Here is a 20544-nt window from a genome sequence, read left to right on the forward strand (position 1 = left end):
TCCATGTTAAGTTCTGTCTCTTAAATGAAAACTTGAAGATTTTTAAGCTGTGTGTAGGCGGGGGGGATGGGGAGAGGGGGGAAAGGATCGTGGGCCACCTAATAAAATTGCCATTTAAAGAACACTCAGTGCAGTGTTGAGAACAAATTGTACAGGGCAAAAGATGGCTACTGGAGTAGCCCGTGTAAGAAATGACACCATAAAGTGAAGGGTGGTGCTGAATGGGTTCTATGTATTTCCGATTATACCGCTGCTCAGTATCCTTTGCCAAGTTCTCCAGACCTCGGTTATTAGGCTTCATCTCCAGCTAATCTCTAGGTGATCTCATCTGGTCCCATGATTTTGATACAATCAGCATTTTAGTCCTAAATATTTTTATGTCCCAAACTCCCAAAAACAAATTCCTACTCAGTATCTTGATTTGAATGTCATGAGTATTCCACATTGACCTCCTGATTAGCCTACATTCATCCAGTTGTTCAGGACAAATACCTTGAACATCATATTTGATTTTCTTTCATACCCTGTATCTAGTCCTTATGCACATCCACATAGTTCAGCCTTGGAAATATATCCTGAGTCATTTAGCACTTGTAACCACCACACTACCAGCTTAGAATAGGTAACTACGGTAGCTTATGATGGTTCTCCCTACTTAGGTTTCTGTGGTATAATTTTTGCACAGTGGCTGGAATGAACCATATAAAGGCGAGTGAGGTTTTGTCACTTCTCTGATCCCCAAAGTTTAGTCGTTTCCCATCACACTTAGAATTAAAATTTAAATATGGCCCACATGCCCTTCATTATCTGGTCTAATTTTCTACTATTTTCCTTATTGCTCACTACTCGGTCCACACTGGCTGCTTTGCCAAGATTTTTTCCTACTCGTGAACGTTTTCTGCATGGGCAGGCTTTTCATGCAAACATTCTTAAGATGTGTACTAAGTTCAGGTCTTTGCTTCAGTGTCAACACCTCAGAGACCTTTCATGTTCACTTCTAAAGCAGTACCCTCAGTCACTTTTTACTCACTGGATACTTTATTCTTAACATCACTTAAAAACCTAGAACTACATAAGCTTCACGAGGAGCAAACATTTTGGTCACTATTCCTTGTGTCTGGCATGTTGACATTTGTTGAATTATAAAAGAATTTGATGACGGATCTTGGACTAGATGGGTGGTGGTGCTGATGATCACCTTAGATTTGAAGGTGTCTCGATTTGGGGAAGGAGTTTCAACGAGCAAGGGAAATGAGTTCGGCTTCAGACATTCTGAATTTGAGGTGTCCGAGAAGAAATGTAAAGCAAGCAGTTCGATTTGTTTGCTTAATTTAAGTTCAACGATCCGGACCAAAGACAATGTAAAAATACATATGGGTGGCCCTTGTAGTCACGTGCTTGGGCGCGTTCGCCTGGGAGCTAGACTTGGGGGGAGTAACAACAGTAGAGCCCCAGAGCTGGTTTTCAGAAGAGCTCCAACATTTGACGGCCAGATAACAGGCCTGAAGTTAGGAACGTGCAAAGTACAGCGGATGCAATGGGTAGAAAATCTGAATTCCAGACTACGAGGTTATTACTGCGGTGTAGAGGGTCACGTGAGATGAATGAACTAGGTCTGCTGGTCGAATTCCCTCGTCTTGTCACATAAAAATGGGAAAGTATTTAAATAAGAGAATCGGTAAAATTACGCACAGGTCCTGGAGCCAACCGTCTCACATCACCAGGCTAACATTGAAAACTACCACTTACCGTGTGCTGCCGGGATTCTATCTGGTCACCTGAGCTATCCCCGGCACAGTAGCAGGGCCTGGGGGTGCACATCTGTATGCTTATTTTGCCCTTGACAGCCAGGGCATTTTAATTCTGATATGGGGAGAGAGGCAAATTGCATTGGCAACCCAGTCATCAAAGGCAGAAGCTGAACCGCACAGCCGCAATTGGGAGGTAGGCTGCAACTCCGCCTCTTGGGCCTCTGACGTCATCACGCAGCGACAGGGTTGAGAAAGGTCCCCCATCACTCGCCGTCGCAGCACTGTTAGTGCGCTCGCGTACCCGCCGTCTACTAGCGCCTGAGCAGGACGCGCGCCCGGGAGCCAGACGAACTCAGCTTGCGGCAGGCATCCGCTAGGGGCAGCCTGCTGCGCCTCCTCTCCTGAGTAGTTCGGTTCCCCCACGTGCTTCTGCTTTGCTGCTGGCTGGAATTCGCCGGGCTCCGGGCGCAGGTACTTATCACGGGATGGTTGGCGGTGGGTGCCGAAGTGGTTGTCAGTGTCCTTCTTGGGCCCCGGGGTGACTGGCTCGAGGACGAAGCCTCCGCATCCATGTTGATGCCCGGCCCACACCGACTGCCGCCTCAGTCTGGCGCTCCTAGATGGCAGGATTCTTTCCCCAATAGGCAGCCACTCGGGCGTGCTTCTCCATAACTCTCGGAGGTTGCATGGCTCCATTTCCACTCTCTAGGGACCTCTAGCTGAGGAGTCGGGTACGTGGGTGAGTGACAACACTTTTGCTTTCCGCGGAGCTTGCCCACAGTTCCTGGTTTTAGCGCTGGGGATTGAACTAAGGCCATCCGATTCCAGATCGTCCTACACTCTTAGCTACTTCACTATGCTCATTCATTTATACGCTTTATTCAACAGTCACGTTCAGAACTTTATTTACCAGTGCACCTAGAATGGTGCCTGGCACACAGATGCTATGTGTATTAGACGAATGTATGAGTGAATGAAAAATATTTTTCCTCCTTCAAGGCCTTCTTCATCCGTTAAGCCTTCCGTGGCAACTCCAAGCCACGGTAATCTCAGAATTTCATCAGGCCACTAGCTGTAGCTATTATTTTTACATCTGTTTTTATCTGTCTTTACACAGATTGTCCCTCATCTCTTTCTCGTAATTATCTTCTCCAAGGAGAATGAAAGCCCCTTGAAGTCAAGGCTTTATGAGGTACTACTTCTGGGGCTCCCACAGTAACTAGGGCAAAAAGCAGTCCCAATAATTAGTTACTGATTGATCATCGTGGGGTCTTTATGTGGCCAGTAATACAACCTGCAAGCTGCGCAGTTTGGCGAACTGGAAAGACCTCAGGCTTTGGAGTCAGGCAGAGCTAAGTGTCAATCCTCTGTCACTTTCTTCCTTTGGCTACTTCAGTGGTTATGCTTGCTCCTTTCCTTATAAAATAGGAACTACTGGTTGTGACACTGTTTAATAGTAAGCGTTAGAACTGCTAAAATTCATATTTGGATTGGGAGATTAGAAGGGTAGATAAGGCATGATTAAGTTTCAATTAATGGGCTTTATATTTAGGATGTAGCAGGCACTGGAATGTCTAATGTGTCATTTTAAAGTTTGCATTGTAGCAATATAAATATATCTGATATTTCTTTGGTGTAATTATGTAGTATTTTATTGTGTGTAATTACAGTAAATTTTGAGGTCTGTCTATATAGGCTTCAGTATAGTTTTCCCTCCCTTGAGGAAACAGCTGGACACATTTCATCATAGTAATCATTTACTTCTTTCCCCTGACTTTATTGGTAATGTATGTGAATTTTAAATAAGCAACACTCTAAAAAAGAAAGGAACAAAAAGAATCATCTGTAATCTCACCATCCAGAGATAACTATGTTTTGGTATTTTCTTCCAGTTTTTTTTCTCTATGTATTATTTATATTCATAAAAAATGGTATCATACTTTATCCTGCCATGTTATTCTCTCATGAGGGTACATATCTAAGGGTACATCCATACTCTTAGATAACTTTTAAAAATGATTTTGAAAATGTTCTTTACAAAACTACCTTATTATCCCATAGATATACCATTATGTATTTTAATCATTCTATTTTTTTGAACACTTTCTGATTTTTTAAAAAACTCCTCAACAGAGGTGTAAGTTACAGCTTCCCCATTAACTGCCCATGTTGAGAGAACATTTTCTTCATCTTCAAAGCCTCAGTTTCCTTATTTTAAAAATGAGGGTAATATCTTCCCAAAGGAGCTGTTTGAGGGTTAAGATGATACTTATAAATGTGTCTAGTACGGTCCCCACAGGAAGCAGCAGCTAATGTTCCTCATCCAGAATCTGGTGTTCATGTCCAGTGTGTTTCCTTTCTTTCTGTTTTAGTGATAATCTTTGACCATGCATCGGAAGAAAGTCGATAACCGAATCCGGATTCTCATTGAGAATGGGGTAGCTGAGCGTCAAAGGTCTCTCTTTGTTGTAGTCGGAGATCGAGGAAAAGATCAGGTAAGACCTGGTACACGCTTCTTGACTGATTTTGTATCCTGTCCCAAAGAGTCAGCATGTTACACAGGTCCTCTTGGGTTTCAGCACATAATGAGATTAGGTCCGTTGACTAGTTTTCGTTAACAAAAATGCCTAGTGTGGCCCTTCCTTTGGTTTTTGTTAGTGATAAACTCTACATTTAGAATTCCTAGCAGACAGGTTAACAGCTTTTGACACCTGGGATGGTGTACTGAGCACAAGGTTAAGTGTTTGTAACCTGGCTCCTAGTCCCAACCTGAACACTACTTACCTTGTGACCTTAGGCACCTCCTTTCCCTGGCCCTTGGTTTAGTTTCTATGTATGTCAAATGAGGTCTTGGGCCTGGCAGTCTCAAAGTCTCTTATGACCCTGAGATTCTGTGACTTTTTTCTTTGGCAGGTGGTCATACTCCATCACATGCTATCCAAAGCAACTGTGAAGGCTCGGCCTTCAGTGTTGTGGTGTTATAAGAAAGAGCTGGGGTTTAGCAGGTAAGCTTCGCCCTCTGAGTGTCCTATGCTACTTCCAATTCCTGCTCGGTAGTTAAATGTCAGGAAATGATTTTTTGACATAGTTTTTCAGGGATTGTTAGTGGAAGTGCTGTCTCTGAGGACATTTCCAAATAGAGAAAACAATAGAGTTGATATCCTTTCTTCATTCCTGACAATGTTTTAAATTATTTTCATGGTCTTTAAGTCTCCAGTCCAGTTCCTTGCTTTCTGCACATGATTTTTCATTCTACTTTTCTAAGGTCACTTAATTCAAGTTCCTTCAGTTTCCTTTTCGTACCTCAGATTCACTCTGTGTTTTTACCTTCCCTTTTCCCCTTTTGTTCTGAGGAGGCCATACCTTGTCCCGTGTTTACAGCAAACCCGTTTATCTCCTCTGGATCTCTCCTCTCACTTCTTGCAGGACCTTCACCTTCTTTCCTCTGCCAGCCACTCCATGTCCTATTTGAAACTTTCTCTTTTTTCCTGTTAAACATGCTCAGCTCTCTATTCTCAAGAAAAATAAAATTAAAATAAAATGATTAGCTACATATCCAGCTTTATCCCTCAGAATAGCATTTTCTCATTTTTATTGCCTTATACTTTGAAACAAGCCTTTTGCACTCCCAGTCACCCTCTTTGCTGTCTGGCTGCTTCTCCCGTTGTGACCAAATAGTGCTCTTGGAAATCATTTGATGACGCGATGCCTAATGAGACAACTTTTCTTCCTCTTTCTCCTTTTCAGAGCTCTTCCTCTACCACTTTACTGATGTATTTGACAGGTGGCTAATCTTACTTATTTGAAGCTGTAGAACTTAAGACGTCTAGTTGTAAATAGCAGACCTCCAACACAAACACTTAGGCACCAAGGGAGTTTATTGAAGTATAGGAGAGCTTGTGAACCCTAAGGGGACGAGACTTCATCTCTGCCTCGGGGCGTAGAGCCAGAGTGCGGATGCTCTCAGTCCTTGCTCAGTCCCTCATCTCTCCATTCTGCTCTGTTTTTTCCTACTTCAGATCAGCTTTCTGTTTCTTGTGGTCCCCATGGCAGAAACAGTACAGGAGTTTTACATGTTTCAGGTCCAAATATATGGCGATCAGTCTTCCAAATTCTTGTGGGAAGAAGCCCATCCCTGGGCCAAGGGAGGTGGGGTTGATCACCTGGTAGAAACTTGGCAGTTCTACCTACAATGCTTTGTACGGAGGAGTCTGGGGTATGGAGCGCTATTACATGGCAAATAACTCTCTATGTGGTCACTTCAGAAATGCTCTCCTTTCTTGGCTTCTAGGTCAGTTACTCAAACAACCTTCCTGAACTCTTCTCTTTCTCTTGATCATATTATCTCCTAGCCAAGCCCAATTAGCATGTGTGATTCTGTCCTTGGGTTCTTCTCTCTCCTGTAGTCCCAAACGTGTTTGTCTCTGATAATTGACTCTGAAATCCTGTCTCCAGCTCTGACTGCTCTCTGCTGTGATGAAGCTCCCAGCCTTTGCCCCTGCTGCCTCCCTGCTCCGGATGCTACTCCCACCTCGGTCATCACCTGTGGAATGCTCCTTGCCTGTCAGGGCCTGCCTCCTTCCCGAAGCTTTTCCTCCATCCCTCAGTTGCATGGCTCCTCCACCTCTTCAGCACTTGCCTTCTCTTACAGTGTCTGTCACCTTATGTTCTCGCTTTCTCTGGAAATAGTCCCTTGCACATTGGTCTTTTTTTTACTTCCATGTGATAAGTTCATTTAGTTAGGAGGACTCTTCTGCTTATCTTTATATTTTCATACTTTTAAATGATCTGTCATGTTTGTAGTAGGTGCTCAGTTAACGTTTGTTGAGTTGAACGCATTAACAAGTACTAAGGTATTTTAATTTTACTAAGCGAAAGGTTACATTTGATTAGTTTCTTTCCTTTGGTCTTAAAGAGACTTGATTCGCCTAAGAGAAACTAGATTTTGGGTTACTAGTTTTGCTTTTTAAAAAGGAATTATAAAAGCTTTATTGTAAGAAATATAGAAAAATCACAAAGGTGAAAACAAAAAGCACCCATAGTTTCAACACTTAGGTATTGTTAGTGTCTAGCTGTATGTCACTGGTATGTAGTTTTAAACCATAATTGATATTTTGTTGTATATATTCTTTCATAATTGGGCAGATTAATTTTAATACAGATTGAAAATAAGGCCTGTTGCCTGTCAGCAGAATTGTAAGTTTTGGGGGCTTCTTATTCTCTGTTCAGTTGATAGATGTCAGATGGGTGCAGAATTAGGCAGTTCCCAGTGTTCTGGGAAGATTTGCCTTTTGAACTTCAGCCAGCTGATTTCACTTTTAAAAGTCTCTCTCTGCCTCTTGTAGCAATCCCACCCCTTTCTTGATGTCACAGGGCACCAGGTTAAAGCTGATGATTTCTTCTAAGTTATGGGCTAAGGCATGAGTCAGAGGGACAGTGGAAATTAATTCTTCTAACTGCCTCGTGTCACAGATGAGGAAGTGGAGGCCCAGAGGGAAGGCTTTGGTTCTAGCTATTCATTAGAGAACTATGATAAAATTTTGATCAGCTATAATCCTCAGTTCTGGAGCTTTCTTGTTCTCCCTTCCCTATAAAAGACAGTCAGATATTCAGAGTTTATAAGACAAAAATATTCAGGAATTTCTGAGAGACTCATATCCCCTATCAGTATTGTCTTAGATTAGAGCTGCCATTGAGGACTTGATCCCACAGTCTGGGAAGGAAGTGGAGGAATTCATTTAGGAAAAATGAATAAAGTAACCCGCCATCACTGTGCCTTTCCCACCCAAGTCCTCTGGGGAGCAGTACCGTGTAGTTGAAGCAGTGGCTTGAGACTGAGGTAATGAGGCCACCGAGGTTGGTTTCAAGCTCTGGCCAAATGAAGTTTCGATACTCTCATTACCCTCCTTTGAAAGTGAAGTATCTGCTGAAGGTGACAGAGCAAAATAGCAGAGCTGATGCACAGACTGACCACTGTCTCCCTCTGATCTCATCTTCTTAATCACCCCGTTCCAGTTTTCTTCACCTTTAAAGGGAGGGGATTAGTCCTACAATTTCCAGCCTGCCTTCTAGCTCTGAAGCTCTAAGTGAATGATTATTGTGTTCATCTCCTGCTCCCAAGTCTTCAGCACCTCTAGTTAACTGTCTCTCATGGGATGGGGGGTTGGTTGCAGTCACCGGAAGAAAAGAATGCGACAGCTACAGAAGAAAATAAAGAACGGAACTCTGAACATAAAGCAAGATGACCCCTTTGAACTCTTTGTCGCAGCCACAAACATTCGCTACTGCTACTACAATGAGACTCACAAGATCCTGGGCAACACCTTCGGCATGTGTGTTCTCCAGGTGGGTGGCATCTGCCAGCCTGTGACTGGAGCTGGAGCACTCAGGGGGTGTTGGGCTGCCTGGTTCCCGGAGCACAGGTGTACAGCAAGGAGAGAAGATGCACACCTTCCTCCCCTAAACATTATCAGTGGAGGACGGGGCCACTTTCCAAAGGAAACTTGATAATTCATCCCATATTAAAATAAAATTTTCTGCCTAAAGTGGCACTTGTTTAGAGATACCAAAATAAGCAGTGATGCTCTGTCACAACTGGCTCTAACCAGCTAAAGCTGATAAAGCATTGCGTACTTCAGGCGACCCTAGGACCCCAGATCATTATTGGAACTAAGTGAAGACTTTGGTGACAAGCGAGCGGTGGGACTTGTCTTACCAGTTGGGTACAGACCTGTGTGCTCATATGTCCTGTTCAGAGTGCTTGACTAGCATGTCCACCACCAGGACCTTCCACATCCCCACCCCCTCTAGTCCTTAAAATCCCCGAGAACTACCTGATGAATTTCCTCACTGGTATATATTCTCTTGCCTGAGAGGTTAATAGACTAAGTTTCACATTTTTCTTTGTTTTGAGTGGTGGTGGTCTTTTTTTTATTCTTTGATTCTTTGACACCCCTCCTCCCACCATAAAAAGAAGACATTTAAGCACAAATCCCCACATTTTGGTATCTATTTATTATCTGCATGTAATATTATCATTATATACATTATGAAACGTCCCTTCAAAACATAACTTAAGAAATATGGGGAGAAATCATGAATAGAAGATTTTTTCTTTTTGCATTCCAGTGGGTTGTCTCATCTGCTGCTGGTTTGCATCTTACCTTGGAGGCCAGAAAATAACATTTTGCCTCATTCTCACCTGAGCTCAAGCTCACCACTGTTACCAGTTGCGGTGATAATGGCTCCTTTAAGCAGTAGCTCCCTCATGTGGTGCAGTCGAGTTCTGTCAAGTAGTTTTGATCTATAAACAATAGAAAATGAATGTGAAGTGTTTCTGAAATTCAGGTGTGAATCTGTGAAGATTGGAGGACTTTTTTCCAAATTTGATTTTATCAGAGATTATTAGAAACACTTTTGACATAAAACCAGGTATACGTGTTCTCTAGGGCTGGACTTTCTTCTGTGTTACTACTAAGTAAGGGGCTATGAGAGAGAGAGAGGAAGAGAGAGAGAGAGGGAGAGAGGAAGAGAGGGTGTGCACGTCCATTCTGGTGAGCTGAGTGAGGGGTATGGTCCTGAGTTTGTGCTCCAAAGCCCCGCTTTTACCTTATCACTGGCCCTTGATCGAACTTCTCTGCGGGTGCTCTTAGTATGACCAGCCCTTTCTAAGATCTCCTTCTTCCAGGATTTTGAAGCTTTAACTCCAAACTTGCTGGCCAGGACTGTAGAAACAGTGGAAGGTGGTGGGCTGGTGGTTATCCTTCTACGGACCATGAATTCACTCAAGCAGTTGTACACAATGACCATGGTAAGTCTGTTTAACTTAATTGTAGTGGGTTCAAATCAACCTATGCCTTTATGGTAGGCCACTTTTAAAAATTCTGGGTGAGCAATTCCAGGGAGCGGTCAGCATAACCTCTGGGCAGGGAGCTCTTTGACTGCAACCAATGAGAAAGCCACTGCAGAGAAATCTCAGTGACCCTGTGTGTGCCTCGGAACCTCTGAATTTCGCATTTGCTGCCAAGCATTTGCAAATTCTACACCAGTGAGATGCAGATATGATGCAGCTGTCATGTAGTTAGATTTCTGAATAGTATTCCGCAGAGTCGTGCCACTGCCTGTATTTGTGTATTGCAAAAAAAGAAACTGCACAGAGTTCCTCAGCGGCCCTCCTCCGCCAGTGGATAATGATGGGACATTTGCTGGTTACACCCCATGTTGGCAAGAACTTTGACTCTGGCAGGAGAGGTTTTCTCCCAGAGCTGAGGATGTGGTGAGGTGTGGGGCTGTGTCTCACCAGGTGCCACACGGGCGTTCTGAGTGGCAGGGTGTGAGTCCTGTCCCCACCCCGCTGCTTGGGAATGGTGTTTGGATTGGCCTCAGGATTTTGCGAGCTGCATTCTTTTGGTGACATGGACTTCTCTCACTTCTTAGTACCTGCTTCCTGTCACCACAACTCCTTCCCTACTTGTCAGTATAGCCCCTCTGGCCTTGAAGGTCCTCAGACATGCCTAGCACACTCTCACCTGAGGGCCTTTGCACTTGATATTCCCATAGGAGTATCTGTGTGGCTCCCTTCTTCACTGTAAGTCCCTGCTCAAGTATAACCTCCCCAGTGTGGTCCTTTCTCACACTCTGTGGAGAACAGGAGATTCTGTCCATCACTCCTTAAACTGGTGTATTTTTGGTCAGAGAATTTTACAGCTATATAAAGTTTTATATTTATTTGTTCATTGTATGCCTATCTGTGCTCGTCTCTAAACTTCATGAAAGCAGAGGCTTGTTTTCCTCACTGTATATTCCCAGATGCTGGAAGAGTCCCTGGTCTTCAGTAAGCACTCATTAAATGTTTGTGAATGAACAAACAAATGACTTTGTGCCCATTGCAGTTGGTTTGTTCTTCCCCACCTCTCCAGTGGCTGCCTGCTTATCACTTCAGAGGGCCTTCTCACTACCCTGTATAAGTAGGTTCCTCCCCACCACACACACATTTGCTATCACCGCACCCTGTTTTTCTTTTGTAGCATTTGCCAAAATTTGTATGTATTTACTCATTTGTCTCCCTGCAACCATGAGACTGTAAGCTCCATGAGAACAGGTCATGCTCTATGAAACACACCAGTGTGTACCCAGCATGTCGGGCATTGGCATGTACATTTTATTGAATGAATATGTTTCATGATGCTGGATAAAATGTGGTAGAAGTCAGGGGATGTTAGTTGTAATAAGAAAACACTGCATTTAGTTAGTGTTTCATCCCAGTTCCCAGCGCATAGCGTTTGGCCAGTTTGGCACAGCAGGTTATGGAGAAGTGGATTTTGTTTCCAGCAGCATCGCTGGCACCTCCTTTATCCTAGGGTTGCTCCATAGAACTTCTTCACATTCGGCCCTTAGCCTCAGCACTATACAGATGCCTTTGTTAATGGATTTTGTCTCTTTTAGGACGTGCATTCAAGATACAGGACTGAGGCCCATCAGGATGTAGTGGGAAGATTTAATGAGAGGTAGGTCTGCAGCACAGTTCTCAGTCCCTTAATTGTGGAGAGCCACAGTGGGAGGACCCAGCTGAAAGCTGGACTTCTGTCTGAGGGAAGTCCAAAATGGTGAGTGTTCTGACTCTCGTAAAGCTAACCAGAAGCAGTGAAAGTGAGTGGAAAGCTGGGGCCAGGAGACCTGGATTCTGTCTTGCTTCTGGCCCTAACCAAGTCACCCTCTTCCTCTGGCTCTTAGCTTACTCTTCTGTCAAGGGAGTGATCTGTCTGGGTGACTATTTCCCAAAATGTGTTTTGTAGAACACTGGCGTTTTAAGAGGTACCTTATGACAAAAGGGTTTTCTGGCCCAGTATGTCTGGGGGATGTTGATATGTTTTTCCTTCATGAAGATTCACATTTGCCTGTTGCAGCCTCTGAAAAGCCTTGTAGCAGCAGGGGCCTGTTTAACTGATTATTTCTGAAACTGAGCCACAGGGTCCTTTTTTAGGGAACAGCAATTAGCACCTTAAGAAACTGAGGCCTAGATCAGTGGTTCTCAGCTTGAGTAGTTTTGCCCCAGGGGACATTTGGCAAGGTCTGCACACACTTTGATTGTCTTGACTTGGGGGAGAGGGGGATTTGTGGAGGGTGCTATGGCATCTAGTGGATAGAGGACAGGGATGCTGCTAAACAGCTTCCAAGGCACAGAACAACCCTTCCAACAAAAAATCTGGTTCAGAATATCAGTAGTGCTGAGGTTTCGAAATCCTGGCGTTGATGAACATTGGGGCCTTTCGCATTTCAATCATCTCTGTTGCTTTAACTCAGTAAAAGGAGTGGGCCAGGAGGTCATTGTGTGCTGCCAGATTGAATCGAAACTGTGAAAGCGTGTGAGACCCGTTTCTTGCGGTCGTGGGAGAAGTTTGAATTTTATAGCCAAGCACGTGTTTTTCTACATGCAAGTTTATGTTATATTTCTTAAGGGAGCTTTCCTCTTCTCTCTTTAACTTTTTCTTCCTTGTGACACAAGGTAAATCCATTTGTGTATGTATATATTTCCCCGTGTGACCGGTGAGCATATGTGAGGTGGATTTGGAGTTCCCCATTTAAGGGTGGCCTGAGACACCTTTGTGCTGAAAGGTGAGCCTAGGAGGATGCGGAAAGGCCAGATGGCTCAGGGCACAGTGGCAGCTGTGCACAAGAGGAATGCTTGTAACCAGTCTCTTAAGAGAGTTCTCAGTTTTCTTTACTGTATAAAGTGTGTTCAGGTGCCTTACAGAGGAGGCTCGGAATCACCTCACATTGCTCTCCAACTGGCTTTTGGCTTAGAGACGTGGGGCCAAATGATTTTCCTGAAGAAAAGCCATAGCTTTGTTGTGCAGACATTGGCCCCCTCCCCACCAACACCTCATTATGGTGGTTTTTTCCCTCAGATTTATTCTTTCTCTGGCCTCTTGTAAGAAGTGTCTCGTCATTGATGACCAGCTCAACATCCTGCCCATCTCCTCACACGCTGCCAGCATTGAGGCCCTGCCCCCGCAGACCCCGGTGAGCCAGCCAGGGGCTTGAGAATCTGGGGGAGGCTGCATTTTCGGTGTTTTCCTTCTTGTGTCAGTGGCAATCCTTCTCTCTCTCTCTGGTAGGATGAGAGTCTTGGTCCATCTGATCTGGAGCTGAAGGAGCTGAAGGAGAGCTTGCAGGACACCCAGCCTGTGGGCGTGCTGGTGGACTGCTGCAAGACCCTCGACCAGGTGGGTGTGGTGTTCAGAATGTCCTGCCCCAGTATAAACAATGCAGAAAGCAAGAGAAGCCAAGTCAGGAAAAGTCAAGACTTGGATCTTCCCTGGGGCAGAGGCCTTTTCTCTTGCTCAAACTCATGCAGCGACAGCAGGGCTGTTCCCAGTCGTCTGGGTTCACAGTAGTTGTTCAGGGTTCTGTTCTAGCCTTAGCTGGACGACAGCACAGGCCTCTGGGCAGTAGGCTCTGATGTCATGATGGAAAACAGCTGCAGTGACACCTACCAGTCGGGGCTGAGCCCCAGTAGGCTATTCCTTTTCTTTCCGGAAATAGAATCTCCAACTACATAGCTCTCTATGCAGTCTTAGCTGTAAGCTCTACAGCTTAGAACCACTTCCCGATACCCTCTTCATCACCAGAGAGAGGGAGTGAGTGAAAAGATGGAGGAAAGAGCAGGAGAGGGAGACACTACAGTGTAAGTAGTAGTGTTGCAGAATAAATGTTAAGAATTTTCATCGCAAGGAGAAAATTTTCTTCCTTTATTCTTCTTTCTTTTTATTGTAGCTATATGAGAAGACAGATATTAGCTGAATGTATTATGGTAATTATTTTACAATACAATTGAGCCTTGAACAATGTGGGGTTGAACTGCACGGGTCTGCTTACATGTGGATTTTGGTCAGTTGACCCACACAGGTCAAGGGTCAGCTGGCGGTCAGGAAGCTGCATATGCGGAGGGTGTTATATGTGGATTTTTGACTTTGTAGGTGGTGGGTATCCCTAACCCCACATTGTTCAAGGGTCACTTGTATGTGTAAACCATGCTATACACCTTGAACTTGTACAGTAATGTATGTTAATTATTTCTTAATAAAACTGGAAAAAAATAGCGGAGATTTTACTTGTTAATAGTAATTGTCTGCAGAGACAATTACTATTAACAATTTATTGTGTATCCTTCTGGATCTTTTTCTACGCGTGTTAATGGATATTTTAAAAATATACGAAGAGGTCACACTGTACAGAGTATAAATGATCCCCTTTTAGATATTTGGGTTGATTTCCACTTCTTTGCTGTTATTAACAATGCCGTTAGGATGTTCTTACAGATACATCTGTGGGCACTATCTCTAGAATAAGTTTTCAGGAGAAGAATTGCTGGATCAGAGTATGTGTATATTAAAATGGGTGTTGCACCAATACATGGAACTACCAGCAGTGTGTGAAAATACCTCTTTCCCTGCAGCCGTGCCAACACTGGGTACTAGGAAACTTGTAAGTCTTTACCAATCTGATATGGGAACATAGGATCATTGTTTTATTTTGTGTTATTTAAATATGAGAGAAGCAGGCACCTTTCACATAATTACTGATCACCCGTTTTTTTTGTTTGTTTGTTTTGTAAACCAGATTGCTTTTTTGTATTGGTTTTTCATTTTAGAAAAATGTTTTAGAATGCATTTGTAGTCCAGATTTTGTGCCCTTTTATTGTTTTAGTGGATTTTTCCTGTTATGTTTTGTTGGAGTTTGTACTTCCCTACTCTGAAGTAAAAGACAAAAAGGTAAAATACAGTGTTCGGCAAAGGCCGAGTTAGGACGAGTAGATCCTGGATCTCCTTTGAGTGCTTCCATCTGCAGAGACTTTGGCTTCCTGTGGCCCTCTCCTTCCATCCGCCTGGGCCTGCATCTCTTCAGTGTCTTTGTGTCACTGTCCAGGTGCATAAGGCAGCTTCTCTAGTACCCAACAGGCCAGGGCTCTGGCTTTCTTCCCAGTCTCAGTGGCCTGTTCCCAGGGTAGATTCCATTTGGGGAGCAGAGTTTGGCTCCTGCGTAGTGTGGTAGTCCCTCCTTTCATTCAGTGTCACTGGCATCTTACATACCCTCCCCGGTGCCAAGTACTCTTCTAGCTACTGGACTCAGTAGTAAACAATAGGAACACACCTGTTTCATTCTGGTAGGATGAGACAGACAACAAATCAAGGAAATAATCAAATCCTATAGTTCAGTAGAAGGTGCTATGTACGATGGAGAAATGTAACAAGCAGTAAAGAGGGATAGACAGTGCCAGGAGCAGGCAGGATGCTGTGGTTCTAGATAGAGTGGCCAGGGAAAGCCTCATCGAGAAGGCGATATTTAAGCAGACTTGAAGGAGTTGAGGGAATGAGCCACGTGGCTCTCTGGGGAGAGAGTGCTTCCAGCAGAGGGCTCACCAGATACACAGGCCTGAGGTAGTCTGACTGGTGCGCTTGAGCACTAGCATTGGGCTGAAGCAGAGTGAGTGGATGGGAGCAGGAGGAGGTGATGGGGGTCAGAGAGTACGTGTTAGTGCAGGCCACTGGAAGAGGTTTGGCGCTTACTCTGTGAGAGATGGGGTTTAGTGGAGGTAAGTTTTAGGATTATAGTCTCTTAGCACAGCTGCCAGAGGGATCCCAGGCTTAATTTTAAAAGGATCTCTGGCTGCTGTGTTGAGTCTAGATCATAGGGGAATGAAGGTGGGAGTAGAAAGACTAATTAGGAGGCTACTGTAATAATGGGGGCAAGACAGGATGGTGGCTTCTACTAGAGTGGTAGAGGAGGATGATGGTGAGGAATGGTAGGACTTTGTATGTTTTTAAGGTCGCACTGGTGGGATTTGCTGATAAATCAGGTGCAGGGAGAAAAGGCAGAAGGCTAAACAGTTGGACAGTTAACTGAGATGGGGAAGATTGTAGGTGGAGAGGTTTGAGGGCCACAGTAGGCATTTGGTTTTAAGGTTGACTTATCCTTTAGAGGTACACGTGGAGATGTGCAGGGGCAGTTGCATGTGTATAAGACTCTGGTGTGTTGGGAAGATTAGGTGTGAATTTGGGGGTTATCCACATCTCACTGATATTTAAAGCCTCAAGACCAAGAGCAGGTGACCACGGGAGTGGAAGTCCAGGTGCACTCTGACTTATAAGAACTGTCTCCATTTTATTTGGACTTGGCGTCAGCCTGACTTCACGGCAGTGGTGATAGATGGCTGAAACTTGGCCTTTCTCAGAGCTCACCTTATATGTGTCTCTTTCCACAGGCCAAAGCTGTCTTGAAATTCATCGAGGGGATCTCCGAAAAGACCCTGAGGAGTACTGTTGCACTCACAGCTGCCCGAGGAAGGGGGAAGTCTGCAGCCCTGGGATTGGCTATTGCTGGGGCAGTGGCTTTTGGGTAAGGGAGTCCTGTTCCCCATCTCTAGGCGCTCTGGGCTCTGAGGAAGAAGTGGGAAGGATTAGGGCTCAGGGGACTGGGAGACTGTTCTGGGTCTGAGCAGGCTCTTGTGTGATTTCTCTAGGTCTTAGGTTCCTGTCTAGAAACAGCAATCACTTTCCCCCAGCTCCCCAGAGGTGCACATATACATGCACAGGCACAGACTCACACACACAGAGATACACACACACACACCAGGGCCTTTGTGATCACTATTTAACATTGAACAAACAGAAAAGCAAAGAAATAAGTAAGAAACTTTAAAACTCTCAGGAGATGAGAATGTATATGACCAGCTTTGCTGACTGAGAGAAGTTCACGTTTGACATTTTAATGATTTTGATCAGTAGAAGATCTTGTTTACTTCTGAGGAGCTGCCTCGAGTGTGACATTACTTTCTGTTCTTTTGCCCTGAGTGGGAGACTCATGCAACTTCCAGCAGAGTACGTGCTTCTAACTCTACAGGCATAAACAGTCGACCTGGACTGGATCTAGGAGATGGTGTTCTCCCCTGCACATCATCTGTCTTGGTGCTCCTTATTGCTCCATGAGCATTTTACAGATGGAGAAACCCAGGAGTTTCAGCGACTCGGCCAAGATCCCCCAGCAAGCCATCGCCAGTAGCACTGGCACTGAGTTCAGCTCCTGACTCTTAGTTATTTGTTTCTCTTGCTGTTCCAGCAACACCACTCGGCCCCTTAGCCATTAGCATCCTTTGCATTTACAAAAATCTCTCAGAGGTTTGCCGTGGCCTTGGCCTTGGCACCAGTGGAGTTTTCTGGCTTCACAGTTTGAAACCCTCTCAGCACAGGTAGTGACGAATGTGAAGCCGGCCCCCTTGTCCCGGGGTAGGATTGGGGAGCAGCGTGCTGGTTCTGCATGTCGAAGGAGTTGTCCCCACAGTGCCTGTCAGCAGTGTGCTTGCAGACATGTCTTTAGTTAATTGCTTCCTTCAGATCGTTAATGTGTTTTAGTGGGGGAGGAAAAATTTCCTCAGGTCTGGAGTTTTGCTGTACACCTCCTCCCCAAAAGGTTTCCTGACTTTTCCCCCTGCCATTGTCTCTGGTTATCACCTGTGTGACAGGGGCAACTAGAAATGTTTTCTTTTTTTCTTAAGTTCCAGAAACATTTTTTAGATTTCCTAATTACTTAAAAAAAAATTGCTGCTTTTTCTGTTCAATAGGTACTCCAATATCTTTGTTACCTCCCCAAGCCCTGATAACCTCCACACACTGTTCGAATTTATATTTAAAGGATTCGATGCTCTGCAATATCAGGTAGGAAATTAAGATAAGAATTTGATTCATTCATGGTTTTAAATCCAGTTGAAGTCTTTAGAATGCATACTTACTTTCTTAATATGTAGTTTCTAAAGCTTATTTCTAAAGTTTGTCATTGTTTGACTTTTTCTCCATCAGGAGCATCTGGATTATGAGATTATTCAGTCTCTAAATCCTGAATTTAACAAAGCAGTGATCCGAGTGAATGTATTCCGAGAACACAGGCAGACCATTCAGGTGAGGCTCATTCTAAAACCTTGGTGTGTGGGGCCAGTGTCTTGCTGTATTTAAATGACTCTGAAATGTTTTCTTTTATAGGTAGTTGTTTTATGATAAAACTGTTGCAGATCTTCACTTTCTTCTTAAAAAAAAAAAATTTTTTTTTGAAGCGAACTTAACAAATGTATGTAGCCAGATTGAAAAGTTATAGTTTTGTCCCACACAAATTGAGTAAGTGGGATTGAGAGTATGCTAATCTGCCAAGAGAAATATAATCATCGTTCTGACATCAGTTCTAATTTTGCTTAGTTACAGCAGGTTTTAAAATGGTGCATCTGTAACTAGAACAATAACCTTACCGTTTAAAAGAAAAAGAAGAACTTTGCAAAAATGTACTCTGAATCTTTGTGGTTTAGCGAGTGGCCTGTTTTCCTTTTTAAACAGTGTTTCCCTGAGCGCTCCCTAAATCCCCGGGGCTCTGTAAGCCTGAATGGTCTGCGCTTGTCCAAAGGCTGCAATTTTGTTAAATCGTAGAGAAGCATCAGTGCGACAGGTTTGCAGAAGGGATGGAGACCCATGGGCTCCTAGTGAAGGAGGCTCATTGATTATTTTTGGAGTTGGGTTGGGGTGGGAAGTGAGCTAGGTAAATTTAGCAGTTTAGCCTTTAACCTTTATGCCTGTCGGGGAGGTGTAAATGCTTGTGAAAGAGGTGTACCTTTTATCAGAGTCCAGATTATAAATGATGTTAAGTGTTTATGCCTTTTACCTAAGGATCTTAATTTTTTTCTTGTTATGTCTCTAGCATCTCATTCTATACATTTCTTCCCATTTTGTCTTACTCCCTTAGCTGAGAGGAGGAAAGACTGGTATTGGGGTGGGCTGGGGTCAGGGGAGATAGGCTGTGGGCAGTGAGACTACAGAGACCTGTTAAAACTCAAGAAAAATACACACACACATACCGCAGAAGGAGAATCTTTCCCTGAAATGCCCTGGCTCAGCCCTTGCCGCTCCCTGGATTTTTAATCAGAGGCTCCCTCACATTACCAGAGTCCTTTTGTCTCTAGATTGGAGTTTAAGCACAGACGAGGTGACCTGACTTTATGAGGCTCCATTTATGTCTCTTTGCGGCCTCCTTCTTGCTGGAAATTGAAAAAGAGGAATATTAGATTCAAGTCTGCTATGCCTCCCCTTAGGGGACTGCTTTCTGTTGCTTTTATGAGGTGCTTGTTTAGTTGTTCCCCTTAAGAATGCAAGACATGGGGTCCTGTTTGAGGATGTTTATCCTGCTGTTAGAAATGAGTGGGGTCACTGCCTTCCTGATGACCCATCAACTTATAGGAAAGGAGTTACAAAATCTTACTTGAAACGAAAACATAACAAAAAGGCAGAGACCAGTGTAACACTCAGATACACAGCATTCAGGTTTAAGAAATGTTGACATTTTGCTATTTGCTAAGTTTGTTTTGTTTTTAAAAAGTCATTTATATTTTTGTCTTAAAGATCTAAAACATCACAGACAGAGTGAAGTCCCTCTTGTACCCCTCCCCATCCCATTCCCTTCTGTCACTCCCCATAAGTAACTCTATTTTGAAATCGGTGTGTTTCCTTTCAATTCATGTGTTTATATTTTACTACATATAAATGGTAACATACTATACCTGTTTGAGGATGTTTATCTTGCTGTTAGAAATGAGTGGGGTCACTGCCTTCCCGACCCATCAACTTATAGGAAAGGAGTTACAAAATCTTACTTGTAACGAAAACATAACAGAAAAAGGCAGAGACCAGTGTAACACTCAGATACACAGCACTCAGGTCCTTTTCAGCTTACCTTTTTTGACTCAACATTTGTTTTTAAGACTTGCCCAGATTGAAACTTGTAGATCTGGTTGATTTCAACCACTCTGTGTGTGTGTGTGTGTGTGTGTGTGTGTGTGTGTGTGTGTGTGTATACTGCAGTTTATTTGTTTTTCTGGAAGTGGAATTGTTGGTTTTAGGGATGAGAAGTTTCAGTTTCTTAGATTTTGCCAAATTTTCCTTTAAATTTATCTTCATACCAGCATTTTTTTTTTTTCTTTTTTCGAGTTTTTTTTCCCCAAGTCCTCACCACTGCTGGCTGTTTTGCAGCTATTTAGGTTTTACCTGTCTGCATATGAAATGGGATCTCCTTATTGTCTTCAGTGCTGCATTGATTACTAGTGAGGCTGAGTGCCTTTGTTTATGTTAATTGGCTAATCAGATTTCCTCTCCTGTAAAATACCTCTTCACGCCCTTTTGCAAACTTTAAATACAGCAGGAAACCCTGAAGAAACTGAAGGGGCTGTTTGTGTGCATAAAGATGTCAGGCTTATGGCAAGTTTATGGCCTCAGGTGGCCAAGCTAATAATATAAATTAATGCGTGAATGTGTTTGTGTATATTAAGAAGGGAATAAGCCTTCAAAGAATCCCACCACTGCAGGGAGACATGGCCTTTGTAAAGATGGTATCAAAGCCGGGTGCACCGTACCTAACGCCCAGTAGATGCCTGAGAAACCTGACATCCTCCCATTAGTCATCTGCCTCACTGGCCAGAGTGAGGCTGCGGGGAGGCATGAGAAGACAGAGAGAGAAAGGAAAGAGAGGCAACACCTACCAACACTAGCCAGGCACAGGGCATGGCATTTTTACAGATTTACCCGAGTTTTCTTTGAAGCAGCCATCAGACAGGCATGTTCTCCACAGGAGAGGAATCTGAGGCTCTGTGACATAAGTGACCTGTCCAGGGTCACACAATCAGTGGTCGAACTGTTTAAACCCAGGCGTCTGGCTCCAAGCCCATTTTCCTGCCAAGGGAAAGTGGAAAGGAGGAAGGAGAGAA

General features: G+C 43.9%; 1 protein-coding gene across 3 annotated transcripts in view; it reads left to right on the forward strand.

Moving 5' to 3' along the window:
- Positions 1-2114: 2114 nt before the first annotated feature.
- NAT10 (N-acetyltransferase 10) overlaps positions 2115-20544 on the forward strand; it is a 35820-nt gene continuing 17390 nt past the window's right edge. The window contains exons 1-12 of one of the 3 annotated variants that reach the window (XM_039866690.1): positions 2115-2222; positions 2869-2943; positions 4124-4246; positions 4665-4756; positions 7925-8096; positions 9439-9561; positions 11196-11257; positions 12659-12773; positions 12869-12976; positions 16015-16148; positions 17371-17464; positions 17606-17704. In XM_039866690.1, the coding sequence (XP_039722624.1) occupies positions 4139-4246; positions 4665-4756; positions 7925-8096; positions 9439-9561; positions 11196-11257; positions 12659-12773; positions 12869-12976; positions 16015-16148; positions 17371-17464; positions 17606-17704 (1107 nt within the window). In that variant the 5' untranslated portion in view covers positions 2115-2222; positions 2869-2943; positions 4124-4138. Of the gene's footprint in view, positions 2223-2353; positions 2491-2868; positions 2944-4123; positions 4247-4664; positions 4757-7924; positions 8097-9438; positions 9562-11195; positions 11258-12658; positions 12774-12868; positions 12977-16014; positions 16149-17370; positions 17465-17605; positions 17705-20544 lie in introns of those variants that run through there. The other 2 variants (XM_039866680.1, XM_039866700.1) reach the window with 2 other exon arrangements.

This window comes from Pteropus medius, unplaced genomic scaffold (genome assembly GCF_902729225.1).
Source record: "Pteropus medius unplaced genomic scaffold, Ma_sr-lr_union100, whole genome shotgun sequence".
NCBI classification, from domain to species: Eukaryota; Metazoa; Chordata; class Mammalia; order Chiroptera; family Pteropodidae; genus Pteropus; species Pteropus medius.